Source organism: Plecotus auritus, assembly GCF_963455305.1.
Source record: "Plecotus auritus genome assembly, chromosome: 9".
Classification (NCBI taxonomy): domain Eukaryota; kingdom Metazoa; phylum Chordata; class Mammalia; order Chiroptera; family Vespertilionidae; genus Plecotus; species Plecotus auritus.
This window is the reverse complement of record NC_137783.1, coordinates 47,100,058-47,116,124: the sequence shown is the minus strand read 5'-3', so window position 1 is coordinate 47,116,124 and position 16,067 is coordinate 47,100,058. Positions and strand designations below refer to the sequence as shown.

The 16,067-nt window shown below is 41.0% G+C and overlaps 1 protein-coding gene across 1 annotated transcript in view; it reads left to right on the top strand.

Annotated features, from left to right (window-relative positions):
* Window positions 1-12,396: 12,396 nt before the first annotated feature.
* Window positions 12,397-16,067, top strand: part of CFAP70 (cilia and flagella associated protein 70) — a gene marked incomplete at its 5' end in the record, with an annotated part of 105,526 nt that continues 101,855 nt past the window's right edge. Inside the window, 2 exon segments of the mRNA XM_080642132.1 lie at window positions 12,397-12,459; window positions 13,639-13,825. Coding sequence (XP_080498258.1) covers window positions 12,397-12,459; window positions 13,639-13,825 — 250 coding nt within the window.

The window sequence follows — 16,067 nt, the reverse complement described above, 5'->3', positions numbered from 1 at the left end:
TTCTGTGTAATAATATTGAATTTTTATGAAGGTTGCTAAAAATTCTGCCTGCCAAAGTCCTACTAGGTTCGTTGGGCAGTTATAATTGATGGTATTTCAAAACTATTACTTTAAAAAAATTTAGCTCTTTTAACCTAGAGTAATTTACATCTTATTTTATATAAATTAGTATTCTATACTCATAAACACTAATCTTTACAAATAGAAAATAGATTAATATTGCCTGTAGCAACTTTTAAAAGGGATTAAGTATTATATGCATAAAATACATAGCCTACTTGTATGTCTATTAAAACTCCCTAAATATCTTTATTGACCCCTGATTTAAAAAATATATATATTTAGCCCTAGCCAGTTTGATAGAGCAGTGGCCCTCAAACTGAAGAGTCCCAGGTTCAGTTAACTTTATACCCATTAGCAATCACTCCTCATTCCCCCTCCTCCTGTCCAGCTCATGGCAATCATTTATATATACTCTGTCTCTCTGGATTTGCCTATTTGGGACTTTTCATATGAATGAAGTAATATAATATGTGGCCCTTTGTGTCTGGCTTCTTTCAATTAGCATACTGTTTTTTAAGATCTATCTGTTGTAGCATAAATCAATACTTCATCTATTTAATGGCTGAATAATCCATTGTTTAGATTATATATATACATTTTGTTTGTACCTCCATTCATTGATGGACATTTGGGTTGTTTTCACTTTTTGGTTATTATGAACAATACTGTTATGAACATTCTTGTACAAATTTTGTGTGGATACGTGTTTTCACTTCTCTTGGCTGTGGAACTAGGATTGCTGGATCATATGATATCTTCATGTTTAACTTTTTGAGGATCTGCCAAACTGTTTTCCAAAGCAGTAGCATCTACCAGCAACAAATGAGGTTTCTAATTTCTCCTCATCCTCACCAACACTATCATTATCTATCTCTTTGTGGTTTTTTTAAATGTATTTTTATTGATTTCAGAGAGGAAGGGAGAGGGAGAGATAGAAACATCAATGATGAGAGAGAATCATTGATCTGCTGCCTCCTGCATGCTCCCTACTGGGGATTGAGCCCGCAACCCGGGCATATGCCCTTGACTGGAATCGAACCCGGGACCTTTCAGTCCGCAGGCTGATGCTCTGTCCACTGAGCCAAACTGGCTAAGATATCTTTGTGGTTTTGATTTGCATTTCCCTAATGACTATTGAGATATTTCCTTGTGTTTATTGGCCATTTGCATATCTCCTTTAGAAAATGTCTATTCAAATACCTTGCCCATTTTTAGATTGTGTGGTCTTTTTACTGTGAAGTTGCAGGGTTATTTATATATTCTGGATAGTAGACATCAGATATGATTTTGTTTTGTATTATTTTATGATACAGTCAGTCATGTGGGCTCAAGAAATTTATCTCTTGAGATGTACTCCCCATGGTCAGCTTGTCACCAGGAAGGGACTGGGCTGAGACAGGTCTGCTGTGGCACGGTCTGAGATATGTGCGTTCTTCTTCAAGCAAAGAATTCAAGGCACGAGTCCAGGTGATTTTTAGAGTATGTTTATTAAAGTTCGGGGTAGTTAAACAAAGGTAGGCCTTAGGATAGAAGTAGACTTGGGAAAGGAGGTCACAGTAACAGAAATGAGCTAGGCTGGGCTGCCTAGATGCACTAATAAAAGCCATAGTCACAGAAGTGAGCCAAGGTGGGGCTGCTTTTGGCTCACTGGAAAGTTAGGCAAGAGGAGGGCCCTTGGAGCTTAGGAGAAAGGAAGTTCATGCCTGAAGAAAGGGAGCCCTGGGCATGCTCAAGGGAGAGCATGCACTGGGACCTTTGTCTTGAGGGTTTTTATCTGTTTTCTAAAATTGGGAATTTTAGGGGAGTCTCAGGGGGAGGATCTCAACAGAATATTGATCAGCTTTCCCAATGTGTCCTCTAATATGCTGATGCATCACAGTGAGTGTATAGGGGGGTTTGAGATCATCCTCTGGTCAGCTTCACCTCTTTCTTGGATTTGTCTGGCTCTAATTTTTTGTTGTTGTTTAGTTATTTATTCCTCTGACTTTATCCATTCTTCTGTTTGGCTGGCACTAATAGCACTAACTGGGTCTCTGTTACCTCCCTGACTAGGCTGATTTAAGTTCCTCTCTCTTATTGGGGAGGAGAGATGTGAACCATTTGTTCCCAAGTGTCCTTGTGAGGAAGGTTAGTAAGAAGCTAGGAAAATTCCTTGGCAAGTGGATTGAGGAAACTAAGATAGCTAAACAGATGGCCTAGGAATTTGCAGCCAGCTAATAAAATTACAAGATCTTATCTTCCCTAACCAAGGACACTTAGGAGCAAATGGTTTACACATTCCAGAGAATGCAGAGGGCAGACCAACCTTGATCCCAGTCCTTTTCTGGTGACATTCTTTTTTGTTGCTTTTTATTGTTGTTGTTAATCCTCACCCAAGAATATTTTTCCATTGATTTTTAGAGAGAGTGGAAGAGGGGGGAAGACACAGAGAGAGAAACATCAATGTGAGAGAGACACATCAATTGGTTGCCTCCCACATATGCCCCAACCAGGGCCAGGGATAGAGCCTGCAACAGGTATGTGCCCTTGACTAGAATCAAACCCGGGACCTTCAGTTTGAGTGCCCATGCTCAATCCACTGAGCCAAATCTGTGAGAACTGGTGACATTCTTTGAAGGTGAAACTGACCAGAGAATGACCATTTTGATGCATCAGCATATCAAAATATACCTGGAAAGCTGTTCAGTATTCTGTTAATATTGAGACTCTCCCCTGAGACTCCCTAAAATTTCTGCCTTTAGAAAACATAAAAACATTCAAGACAAAGGACCCAGCACACTCTCTCCCTTGTGCAGGTCTGTGCCTTCGTGCCCTCTTCTTTCATCAGGCATGTATCTTTGCTTTCTTTTTCCTAAGCTCTAAAGATTCCCAGGAGACTTGCAACCTGGGGAGCAGTGAGCAGTGACAACTCATCTCAGGCTAACTCCCTGAACCTGTCTCCAAGGTGCCTCCTTTTGCCTCTGTAACTTGTTTCCTGAGTCCATGCAGCCCAGCATGGATCACTTCTGCCTCTGTGATTTCTTTTCTAAAGGGCTGAGGCAGCCTTGCCTAGGCCTGGCTCTTCCTCATGTTTCCAGAGGGCCAAGTCAGCTCTACCTAGACTCACTCCTGTTGCTAAGATCTTGCCTCTTATCTTAAGCCCCTGCTTTGTTTCACTGTCCCCAGCTTTAATAAGCGTACTGTCAAAATTACCTGGACTCATTTCATGAAATCTTTCCTGCATGAAGTCAAGAACCCACACATTCCAGATTGTGCCAGGGCAGATCTGCCTTGGTCCTGGTCCCTTTCCAGTAACACTTGGTTAGGGTGGATGAGGTCTTGAGATTTATTAGCTGGCTGTTAATTGCTCGGATGTTTAACTATCTATCTCAGTTTCCCCATTCCACTTGCCAGGGGATTTTCCTAGCTTTTTACTAACCTGTTTTAAACTGAAGGTCCAAATTTTATGCATAGTAAGAGTCTTAACAGTTATTTGTCAGGGGCTTCTCCCATTCTCTGTATTCCAGGAAGAACTTCAGACTGAACTCTCTAGGCTTCCCACACTATGCCCTGCCGCATCAATCACTGCAGGGAAACCCTGGCTTCATTTTTCTACCAATGGACCAAGACCTGCCCTTCAATCAGAACTGTACAATTTGGATACCTCATTTACAAAAAACTGACCTAATTTAGAACCTGGATGGGAACTTTTGCTATAAAAGGTGGCCACCCCTTTGTCTTGTGGAACACAATTTAGGTTGTTACTTGAATCTATGTCTCCACGCTGCAACTCCTTTGCTCACATAAACGCTTTTTATTCTTTATTAGAGGCCTGGTGCACAAAATTTGAGCATTCGGGGGGCGGGGGTGTTCCTCAGCCCGCCTGTGCCCTCTTGCAGTCCGGGAGCCCTCAGGGGATGTCCAACTGACAGTTTAGGCCAGGGGTGGGCAAACTTTTTGACTCGAGGGCCACAATGGGTTCTTAAACTGGACCAGAGGGCTGGAACAAAAGCATGGATGGAGTGTTTGTGTGAACTAATATAAATTCAAAGTAAAGGAGTGGAGGGGAGAGGAAGAGAACCCTCCACTCTTTTGGCTCCACGGGCCGGATAGAACAGCCCAACAGGCCGGATCCGGCCCGCGGGCTGTAGTTTGCCCACGGCTGGTTTAGGCCCACTCCTCACCAGCTGTGAGTCTGGCTCAGAGCTTCTGGCTGAGCAGCGCTCCCCCGTGGGAGCGCACTGACCACCAGGGGGCAGCTCCTGTGTTGAGCTTCTGCCCCCTGGTGGTCAGGGTGCGTCATAGTGATTGGTCATTCCACTGTTTGGTATATTTGCATATTAGCCTTTTATTATATAGGATTACAGTCAAATTAATTTTGGTTTACTGACAGGTGTAGCCACAAAAGGAAACACAATAGAGGCTCAGAAAAACAATTTATTATACTCAAATGTCCTAGAGATGGGAGGCATTGCACACACACGATCACATGGGAAAGATGCCAGGGTAGTCAGGAGCCTGGGGGAGTACTTAGGAATGGCCTTTATTGGGGTGTCTGAGGGAAAGGCGAGGGAGGGCAAGGCAAGCAGATTAGGGTTGGCTAGTTTGAATAAATGTGGGTGGCCTTCAATTGCCTGGTAACTGGCCCTGGGGTGATTAAGGTAGAGAAATAATAGCTTCCTGGGGTGCAGAGCCAGATACTGGAAGTGTAGCTCTGGGTTGGTTAGTTTGCATATCAAAGACACGCTCCTGTCTGGGCTGTTTGCTATCTGTAAGAATTGGCTACTCAGGGAGGGGATCTCTCCTATCTAGAATGCTTTTTTTATGATATAACATACAAAAATTCATATATGCCTGGCCTGTGTGGCTCAGTGGTTGAACACTGACCCAGGAACCAGGAGGTTACAGGTTTGATTCCCAGTCAGAACACATGCCCAGGTTTTGGGCTTGATCCCCAGTAGGGGTTGTGCAGGAGGCAGCAGATCAATGATTCTCACTGATGTTTCGCTCCCTCTCTCTTCCTTCCTCTCTGCAATCAATTTTTTAAATATTAAAAATTATATACAGGTTGGGCAAAAGTAGGTTTACAGTTTTCATTTGGAAAATAATATAATAATTAATAAATAATACAAAAATAAACTTTACTCACAACTGTAAGCCTACTTTTGCCCCCCATATACACACGTGCACACACTATTTTTTTTATTTTTTAAAATAAATCTTTATTGTTCAGATTATTACAATTGTTCCTCTTTTTTCCCCCCATAGCTCCCCTACACCCAGTTACCACCCCACCCTCTGCCCTTACCCCTCCCTCACTGTCCTCATCCATAGGTGTACAATTTTTGTCCAATCTCTTCCCGCATCCCCCACACCCCTTTCCCCCCGAGGATTGTCAGTCCACTCCCTTTCTATGCCCCTGATTCTATTATATTCACCAGTTTATTCATCAGATTTTTTATTCACTTGATTTTTAGATTCACTTGTTGATAGATATGTATTTGTTGTTCATAATTTTTATCTTTACCTTTTTCTTCTTCCTCTTCTTAAAGAATATCTTTCAGCATTTCATATAATACTGGTTTGGTGGTGATGAACTCCTTTAGCTTTTTCTTATCTATGAAGCTCTTTATCTGACTTTCAATTCTGAATGATAGCTTTGCTGGGTGGAGTTGTAGGTTCTTGCTATTCATCACTTTGAATATTTCTTGCCACTCCCTTCTGGCCTGCATAGTTTCTGTTGAGAAATCAGCTGACAGTCATATGGGTGCTCCCATGTAGGTAACTAACTGTTTTTCTCTTGCTGCTTTCAAGATTCTCTCTTTGTCTTTTGCTCTTGGCATTTTCATTATGATGTGTCTTGGTGTGGTCCTCTTTGGATTCTTTTTGTTTGGGGTTCTGTGTGCTTCCTGGACTTGTAAGTCCATTTCTTTCACCAGGTGGGGGAAGTTTTCGGTCATTATTTCTTTAAATAGGTTTTCAGTATCTTGCTCTCTCTCTTCTTCTGGCACCCCCATAATTCGGATGTTGGTATGCTTGAAGTTGTCCCAGAGGCTCCTTACACCATCTTCATATTTTTGGATTCTTTTTGCTTTTCCAGTTGGGTGTTTTTTGCTTCTTTGTATTTCAAATCTTTGACTTGATTCTTGCGATCCTCTAGTCTGCTGTTGGATCTCTGTATATTATTTTTTATTTCAGTCAGTGTATGCTTAATTTCTAGTTGATTCTTTTAATATCCTCGAGGGTTTCGCTAAATATATCAGCGTTTTCTAGAAAATTCTTGAAAAACCTTAAAACCGTGGTTTTGAACTCTATATGCAGTCGTTTGCTTTCCTCCATTTCTTTCATTTGTGACCTGTTTCTTTGTCTCCACATTTTGGCTGCTTCCCTGAGTTGATAAAGTGGCTTTGTGTGCTAGGTGTCCTATAGGGCCCAGTGGCTCAGCCTCCCCAGTTACCTGAGGTGGACACTCTTGGTGCACCCCTTTGTTGGCTGTGTGCACAGTCTTGTTGTAGTTAAGCCTTGATTGTTGTTGGTATCACTGGAAGGAATTGATGTCCAGGCCAACTGGCTGTGAGGATCAGCTGTGTCTACAATGGGAGAACTTCTGTGCTGGAGACACCCTTATGAGGCAAGACTTGCTTCAGTGGGGCTTTGGTGCTCACTGAGTCTGCCCCCTGAGTGTGTCCCTTATGGATCTGAGGAGTTGTAATCTGGATGGTCCCACTCTGACCCCTGGGTACATTGGCTCTTGGATCTCCAAGGAGGTGCTAATTTAGCCTCTGCCTGAGGCTATCCAGCAGGAGCTACAGAGAGATCTGCAGATTCCTCTTCTTTATTTGGGTTTTGGGGGTGCCCAGATGAGGCCCAGCTGTGAAGCAATGGAAGCTGCTGTGGGGCCTTGGGACTTCTTTTGGATATTCTGAGTCTCACTGACTCAGCTGCAGTTTGTTAGGTAAGTTTAGAATTTAAAGGACCAGGCTATTCATATGCAAAAGCCTCTGTGCTCAGCTTGGATGGGGTGGAGGTCAGGGTGGAGCAAACAACAATGGCTTCCCATCAGCCCTGCCCTAAGAGGCCCCTGGGTCTCAGTGTCCTGCAGTATTTGCTGCAAGCACCTCTGAGAGAAAGCCGCCCTCGAGTTTTGCCCGCTGCCAGACAGTCCAGTTTCTCCCTGTATGAGTCTGGGTCCCCAGAGTCTTGCCCGGAACTGGAGTTCAGTGTAGTCGGGAGCTTTTGTCTCCCTCCCTATTGAGAAAGCCAGGTGTGTACTCAGTTGCCAGCCCTCTCCATGCGTCCATACCTCTGCCTTCCGCAGCTCCTCTGAGTCTCAGTGTGCTTTTCTCTTTCCTTCTAGTTGTAGAATTTCCACTCAGCCAGCCTTCCTGTGGTTCTGGATGATGTCCGTTTTGTCTTTTAGTTGTAGTTTTGAAATTGTTGTGTGAGGCAGCAGTTCAGGTGTTTACCTATGCTGCCATCTTTGTTTCTCCTATACATGACAATCCACAATTTAGATTTACAAATATTTTCTCCCATTCTGTGTGTTGCCTAAACTTTCTCGATTGTGTCCTTTGATACACAGAACTTTAAAATTTTGATGAAGTACAATTTTTTTGTTGTTGTTGTTACTTGTATTTTTGGGGGTTATGTCTAAGAAACCATTGCCTAATGTAAGCTCAGGATGATTTACCCTTAGTTCTTATATTTAAGTCATTGACATTTTAGTTGAATTTTATACATGGTGTGAGGTAGGTGTTATCTTCTTTCTTTTGCATTTCTATATTCAGTTGTCCCAGCATTATTTTTTTAAAATATATTTTTATTGATTTCTGAGAGTAAGGAAGAGGGAGAGAGAGATAGAAACATCCATGATGAGAGAGAATCATGGATCAGCTGCTTCCTACAAGTCCTCCACTGGGGATCAAGCCCACAACCCGGGCATGTGCCCTTGACCAGAATCGAACCCGGGACCTTTCATTTCGCAGGCCAACGCTCTATCCACTGAGCTAAACCGGCTAAGGCAAGTTGTCCCAGCATTATTGAAAAGATTATTCTTTCCCCGTTGAATTGTCTTGACACTATTATGCCAAAAATCAACCATAAATGTAAAGGTTTATTTCTGAACTCTGTTTGATTCCATTTATATTTCTATCCTTAGACCTTGATTTCTGTACTAGATTACTTGATAACAGGAGCTTTATAATAAGTTAGAAATTGGGAAGTGTGTGTCTTCCAACTATGTTCTTTTTCAAGATTGTGTTTGCTATTCTGGGTCCCTTGCATCTCCATATTAATTTTAGAACTCACTTATCACAGAGTGGTATGTATAGTTTAAAATTTTGTTTTAAAGTAATTTCAAATGTATAGAAATGCCCAAAACAGTGTAAAGAACTCCCATGTCCCTATTCACCCATATTTTGAAGTAAACATTTTATTGGTTCATTGCTCACTCTGTATGTGTGTACGTGTGTGCATAACTCTTGTTATTAGCCTTTTTCTGGACCTTTGGAGGGTTAACAGAGCCCACAGCAGACATGGTGTCCTATCACTCCTAAACACTCCCATGTGTATTTCCCTCCAAACAGGGTCACTCTCCTACATAACAGTCAATGACCTTTCACATCAGGAAATCAATATTGGCACAACACTACCATCCAGTCCACGAAGCCCATTCACATTTCCCCCACCGTCCCAGCAATGTCCCTTTTCATTTCTCATCCAAAAAGCTATAGGAGAATACATACTGCATTTAGTTGTCATGTATTTTGAGACTCCTTTAGTCTGGAGCAGTTCAAGTCTTTCTTATCCCTGACAATTTTAAAGAGTACAGGCCTTATTTTCTATAGGTTGGCCTACAAATTTGGGTCCCTCATGGCAGGAATACCAAAAAATGATGCTTTGCCTTTTCTCTGTGAGTCTCATCAGACTCCTCCCAACATTGGTGATGTTAACCTTGATAACCTGATCATATTGGTTTCTTCAATTATGTAGTTTCCCCCTTTGTGATTGATTAGTATTTCAAAATCATGCTAATATCCTATCCCTCATCAAACCTCCACCCATCAACCACTGAAGATTTCTGCCTGAATCATTAACACCTTTATAGTGGGTGCCAAATGGTAATTCTCTATTTCCTCTTCATTATTGGGTGGCATTCTATGGTTAGAGCTTTCCTTTCCATTTATATCAATATGAACTTGTGTATTCTTATTTTACTTAGTGGATTGTCATTCATTCTTATTACTGCTTATACTGATGCTCAGATTTGGCCAGTGGAGCCCCTTCAAGCTGGCTGTTAAGATTGCAACATTTTGCCCTAACCGTTTGGCTCAGTGGATAGAGCATCAGCCTGGGACTGAAGGGTCCGGAGTTTGAATTCGGTCAGGGGCATGTACCTTGGTTGCGGGCACATTCCCAGTAGGGGGCGTGCAGGAGGCAGCTGATCGATGTTTCTCTTCAATGTTTCTAACTCTCTATCCCTCTCCCTTCCTCTCTGTAAAAAAATCAATAAAATATATTTTTTAAAAAAGATTGCAACATTTTAATGTATGTATCCTAAGATTCCTCCACGCTGTGACTGCTTTGTAATATGCTATTTTGTGAATATATGTTTCTTTATCCAGTCTTCTGATGATGGGCACTTGGGTTCTTCCCAGGTGTTTACTATTGTTTTTTGCTATTTCAACTCTAATGTTACACTTGAACTGTATTGAAATCTTTCATAACATCATGTACTTCAAGTCTGTATATTGTATAAATACTAAGCACTAGAAGCAGCGTTTTGCACTCTCACTGAGAGTCAGGCTCACTTTTAAAATACTGTCTTATCTGCATTTTTAACGGAGAAAGACTTAAATGACCTGTTTTCAAAAACACTTAATAAAGGTTTTATCTTTAAATAAATTTCCTTTTCCACCCTTATATTTATGTAGGGATAGTGAAAGAAAAGGGCCGAGAAAGCAAAATTAAAAGGCGCAAAACCTTGCACTTAACCCTAACTTTTGCCGAGGGAACGTGCCACCGCGAAGACAGGACTAAGGGGGCCAATCAACACACGTTCCGGAGCGCAGGCGCAGAAACTCACATTCCCACCGGGCCGTTTCTACTTCCAAACGTTATCGCGAGTCTTGGGGGAAACTTCTGGTAATTGCAGAAACTAAGTTCTCGCGAGAGGTAATTGGTTGCTATAGTTGCGAAAACACAGCTGTGGCTGTTGCAGGTAAGACAGCTGTCTCCTCAGAAAACCCCTTCTTCCCGGGCTCCCCACCCCGCCCTGCGGCCACACCCTGTTACCTCAATCTCTGCCCTGTAATTAGCCATATTTCAATGGCTGAGCTGAAGCGCATCCCTGCGCGGCTGCACCCCCCAAACGCACCTAAACGCCACCGACCCCACTAAAGCGATGCCCCGCCAAGCCCAGGCCTCCTACCCAAAGCGGGACAGAGACCCCCTCCGGCTTTGCACAGACTGCGCCCCGCTGCAGACCACACCTCCTCCCATCGTCTCCTTCATCTAACTTGTTTCTAACGGACTCTTCTCCTGCACCTTCTGAACAGATGACAAGAAATGCGTGCCTTGTGTGGGCAGTAGGAGTCCCTGCCTGACGACCCTGACCATAACTTGTAATTAGCCATATTTCTTGCATTCATTACTCAACAATATGCCGCTAATGCCTCTTGCAGAACAGGCGTGGTGCCAGGCCCTTAGCGGCTGTAAATATGAATGACAGATTACTTGTTTTTTATTTTTATTTTTTTGTTAATCGTCACCCAAGGACATTTTTCCATTGATTTTTACAGAGAGCGGAAAGGAGGGGGGGGGGGGAGAGAGAGAGAGAGAGAGAGAGAGAGAGAGAGAGAGAGAGAGAGAGAGAGAGAGAGACATTGATGTGAGAGACCCACAGCGATTGGTTGCCTCCCCCACACGCCCTGACCAGGGCCAGGGATTGAGCCTACAATCGAGGTACATGCCCTTGACCGGAATCCAACCTGGACACCCTTCAGTCTGCGGGTGGAGGCTCTGTCCACAGAGTCAAACCAGCTAGGGCGACTACTTGTCTTTAAGGGGGTAATTGAGCATTCAGAAAAGCAATGAATATTAATAATGCCATTTGTGCTTTGCTTCATAGGTTAAACTGTTTTACTATTACAGTGGATAGTCACAACAAAGGTGAAACAGGTCAGAAATTTTATCCATTTTACAGAAGGTGAAACTGAGGCTCGGAGAAATTAGACATTTGTCCAGGGTCAGGCTAGTAAAGACCCAATTCATGTGGTACTATAGAAAAGGAAAGAAGAAAACGAATACAAAAGGTCATTTCAAATGTAAACCGTTGCTAGGTTGTATCCTCAAGACATGGTGTTGAACAAGTGATATGAGACTTAAGTGAATGGGAATATGAAGGCGGAGCTGTGAAGAGACAGAATAATTTTAAAGTCTGGGGGCAGCAAGAAGATATCTCATTATTTCATACCACCAGTCCTAGACAGAATTAGCATAGTATATCCTAAGTAAACGTTTGAATTGCATTAAGTTACACTTTGAATTGAGTCAAAAAACATGACCTTTAGCCCTAACTGGTTTGGCTCAGTGGATAGAACATCAGCCTGAGGACTGAAAGGTCCCAGTTTGATTCCCGTCAAGGGCATGTGCCTTGGTTGCGGGCACATCCCCAGTAGGGGGTGTGCAGGAGGCAGCTGATTGATGTTTCTAACTGTCTATCTCTCTCCCTTCCTCTCTGTAAAAAAATCAATAAAATATATTTTAAAAAAAAGAAAATATGACCTTTAAAAAAACACACAGATATCCAATTTATTTTTGAAATGGTGTCCTCAGTGTTGTAAAATAATTAGAAAACATCTTTGACTATGACATATGTGAGGGCTTTTTCCAGTGGACTAACCATTCCATGTGTCTGCTTCTTTCCTGTTAAATATATATATATATATATCTGGGAGATTAAATAACCTTCGAGTAGAGTTTTGCACTTTAAAATAAAAGCTACCAAAGAATACTATGAAGGATTTGGGAAATGGGAATTGGGGAGATGGCATTCTACCCTTTCTGTCTTGTGATAATTTGTGCTTAATGGGTTAGTTACATGTATAAGGATCCTTTTAGCACTAATCAGTGGAATCATCTTGTGACCAGCGTCCTGAAGCCCTGCCTGTCTAGCAGCAAAGGTTGGAAAGGCCACAAAACAGTGCTGGACTATTGCATTTCCCTAAGTTCTCCCCTGGTGTTGGTTATGAGTAATGTGAGTACTTATGCAGCTATGGGATATGAGGGGACAGGTTCATTCATTATGTTTACAGGGACCAAAGAAGACCAGAGGGACTTTGTTCAAGTGCTGATATGGAGCAGATCTCATCAGCAGGAAAGCCTGTGCAGATCACTGTGATAGATGGATATGAATTGGTAAAGTTATTTTTGGAAATCTGAGAAGTCCCTAGTTTATTCATACTTCTTGAAAGTATATTTATCTCTGAGCTCAGATCTCTCTGTCAAAAATCTGTGGGTTGAGGAAGCTGTGTTGGGAGCACAATGGGAAGGAATGGAGTTTTGCATCATCCTGTACCACCAAATCTACTGGCTTTACATAACAATGGCCCTTCCTTCTCATTGTTTCTCATTGATAGTCTGAATCAGCAGTTCATATTACTGTGTGTTTAAAATACCTGGCAATTTGAATACTAAATTTAACAGGTAAAATAAGGAGTCATTTTTGTTTTCCTAGACAGCAATTCATTCCTTTTTCCTAAAAAGGATCTGAAGTCTTCCAGAGTTTCCCTTATGATTAATTTCATTTGATGAATTTAAATAAAACTACAATGTGATATAACTATTAAAATTATAATAATAATGAAATGGCAAAATATTCCTTCAGTATTAAGTAAAAAAGCTCTTTCCAAGCAGGATGTAATAAATGTCCTCTACTTTGTTTTAAAAGGTATGTATAAATATGTGTGCATATATATACACACAGAAATACACATATGTATTCACAACAAAACACTAGAAAAAATATTTGAAAATGTTAATGGTGCTTGCATATTAGAGATTACAAGTAATTTATTTATTTTTTAAAATATATTTGTATTGATTTCAGAGAGAAAGGGAGAGGGAGAGAGAGATAGAAACATCAATGATGAGAGAGAATCATTGACCTGCTGCCTCCTGCACGCCCCACACTGGGGATTGAGCCCACAACCTAGGTATGTGCCCTTGGCCAGAATCGAACCTGGGATTCTTCAGTCCGCAGGCTGACGCTCTATCCACTGAGCCAAACCGGCTAGGGCGGTAATTTATTTTTTATGTGCTTTTCTCACTTTTCCACATGTTCCACAATATAATTTTATAAACATAATGAGTGTTATTTTTTTTAAACTTCAACATAATGGCATTTAAATACAGTGTTACATTTAGCTACAATTAGATTTGTTTAAAGACTTTCTACCTACTTCTTTTGTATTTGTAATATAGCTTGATATGGGAACATGGAAAATGCTATTTAGTTCAATTAAAAATGGGTTGCCAGATGTGTAGAAAAATTCTCTATTTGAGTATAATTGTAAAGTAGTATGTTTCTGTCAACAGAAAGGTTCTAAAGGAGATACCCCAGTTACCTTTATTCGTGCAGAATTTAATCAGGCAGTTCTGGGAGACTCAGCAAAAATTACTGTTTCTTCAGAAGGAACTGCAAAATACAACTTCACTAGCAGTTTTGAGTTCAATCCTGAAGGAGGAATCACTTTAGATGACCTCGCCCACAAACCTGTGTTCTGTAAGTTTTTGTGGCTGTAAAAATGTTAATTATATGAGTATGTTATGAGGAGATTCTGAGGTGTGATAGTAGATGTTGTTGGGACAGATGAACACACCTTACCTTTTTAATCTAGGTATAACATGATATACTTTGAGAGCTACCTGCTCTGGTTCTGACCTAATAGTTTTAGCTAGTTTGTATCAAAGACCTGTTGATATATGACTAAACTTTGCAGCCCTCATCTCCTAAGCTGAGTTTGGAGCTTTTCTTTTATATTCTTGTCTTTAGGGTTGCCAGATTTAGAATAAAACAAAAAACAAAATTTGGGACATACTTATACCAAAAAAATTATTCATTGTTTATCTGAAATTCAAAATTTTAAATGGGCATCTTGTATTTTACTTGGCAACCCTATCTATACTTCTGTATACTCACCATACTGTCTAGCAGTTGTTAATTTGCCTCCATTGCTAGAGGAGGCAGTTTTTGAAATCTGGCCTGGATCTTATTTATTTCAGAATTTCTACTGCCTAGAAATATCTGAAACATAAAAGAGCTAAAAAAGTGTTTGTTGAATGAATGAATGACTAAGTGGATGGATGGTTTTCTTATTCATACTGCTACAATTTCTAACTACACAGTATTACCAGTAGCATACAGACCACGTGTTCTGATCAGAATACAACCATCAACAACATTAGAAATCAATAACAAAAAGATAAGAAAAGAATCCATTAGGAAAATTTAAGACACAGGTATGAATATTTCATAGGAAAAATTAAAAAAAAAACATAATAAAAAATGTAAAACATTTAGAATCAATAGTAAATGCCAAATATCAAAACTTGTGGGATATAACTAACGTAGTATTTACTGAGATACAGTAGTCTGTCCTTATCCAAGACCCCCAGTGGTACCTGAAACCTCAGATAGTACTGAACACTATATATACTATGCTTTTCTCTATGCATACATACTTATGATAAACTTTATAAATTGTGCACAGAAAGAGATTACAGCAATAACTAATAGTAAAATGGAGCAAAAGTAACAATGTACTGTAATAAAAGTTATGTGAAATAATGGTTTCTTAAAGCAAGTACTGTGATACTCTGATATAGTTGGTAGGTTATGGAGGTGGCTAATAAGTGCCTATTGTACAGGTGGCATATATAATGTGGACATGCTGGACAAAGGGATGTTTCCCATCTTGAGTGGGACAGAGTGGGATGGCACGAGATTTCATTATGCTATTCAGAATGGTATGAAATTGAAAACTTATTGTTTGTTTCTGGGATTTTTCATTTAATATTTTCAGACTGTGGTTGACCTTGAGTCACTGAAACCACAGAACATGAAACCATGGATAAGGGGGACTACTGTATAATCTTAAATGCAGTCATTAGAAATCAAAAGGATTTAAAACAAATTGTATCTCCAAGAAGATGAATAGACATACTTTTCCCTATTTCTCTCACTAAGTACAGCTACAAATCTTAGACATTATATATAAAACAAACATGAGAGACTGAAAGGTGGAGAGAAGGAAATTTGAGACTGAGAAATTACACAGTGGTGAGGTCCTTGGGTTTTCTTTTTGCTTATATGTCCCAGATTTGAGGCTGAATAAGCCAGCAACCTGGAAACCCTAATGGTGCAAACCAAAAAGTCCAACAAAAATCTGCTGTCTCTAACGAAAAGACCAGGAAAGGGGCAGTCTAGAAAGACAGGAAACTTTTAGACAGCAACTGCTCTACTCCAGCCAAATGTCACAGAAAGAAACTGTGGTCCCACCCACCTCCAATCTAAGTGGGAACCTAGACTTACACTCTCATAAAGCTGAAAATTAGGTGCCCCAATACCCTAGCTAGGTGGTATCAGAAAAGATCCAGTAGGGAGCTAGGACTTCTATGCCTTCTGGTAATGAGCTCCCTCTTCCACCGTATGGTTTTAGTGGAGAGCACATGGAGAATCTAGACTTCTGCCCCAATCTGGTAGTAACAAGGGCTCCTCTATTCCCCACTGGGATGGTGTCATAGGAGACCTAGTGTCGTGTCAAGACTTTCACTGAACACTGTATATACTAGTGGTAATGAGTCTACACCACTGTGGTATCAGTGGAGAACAGCAAGGAACCAGATCTGCCATTCCCCCTCAGCAGTAAAGAGCAGCTCTCCCCCTCAGGTATGGAGGCTGAGTGGGGAACCTATATTTCTATCTCCACCTGGCAATAATGAGGCAGTGCCCCTCCTGTTCCTCT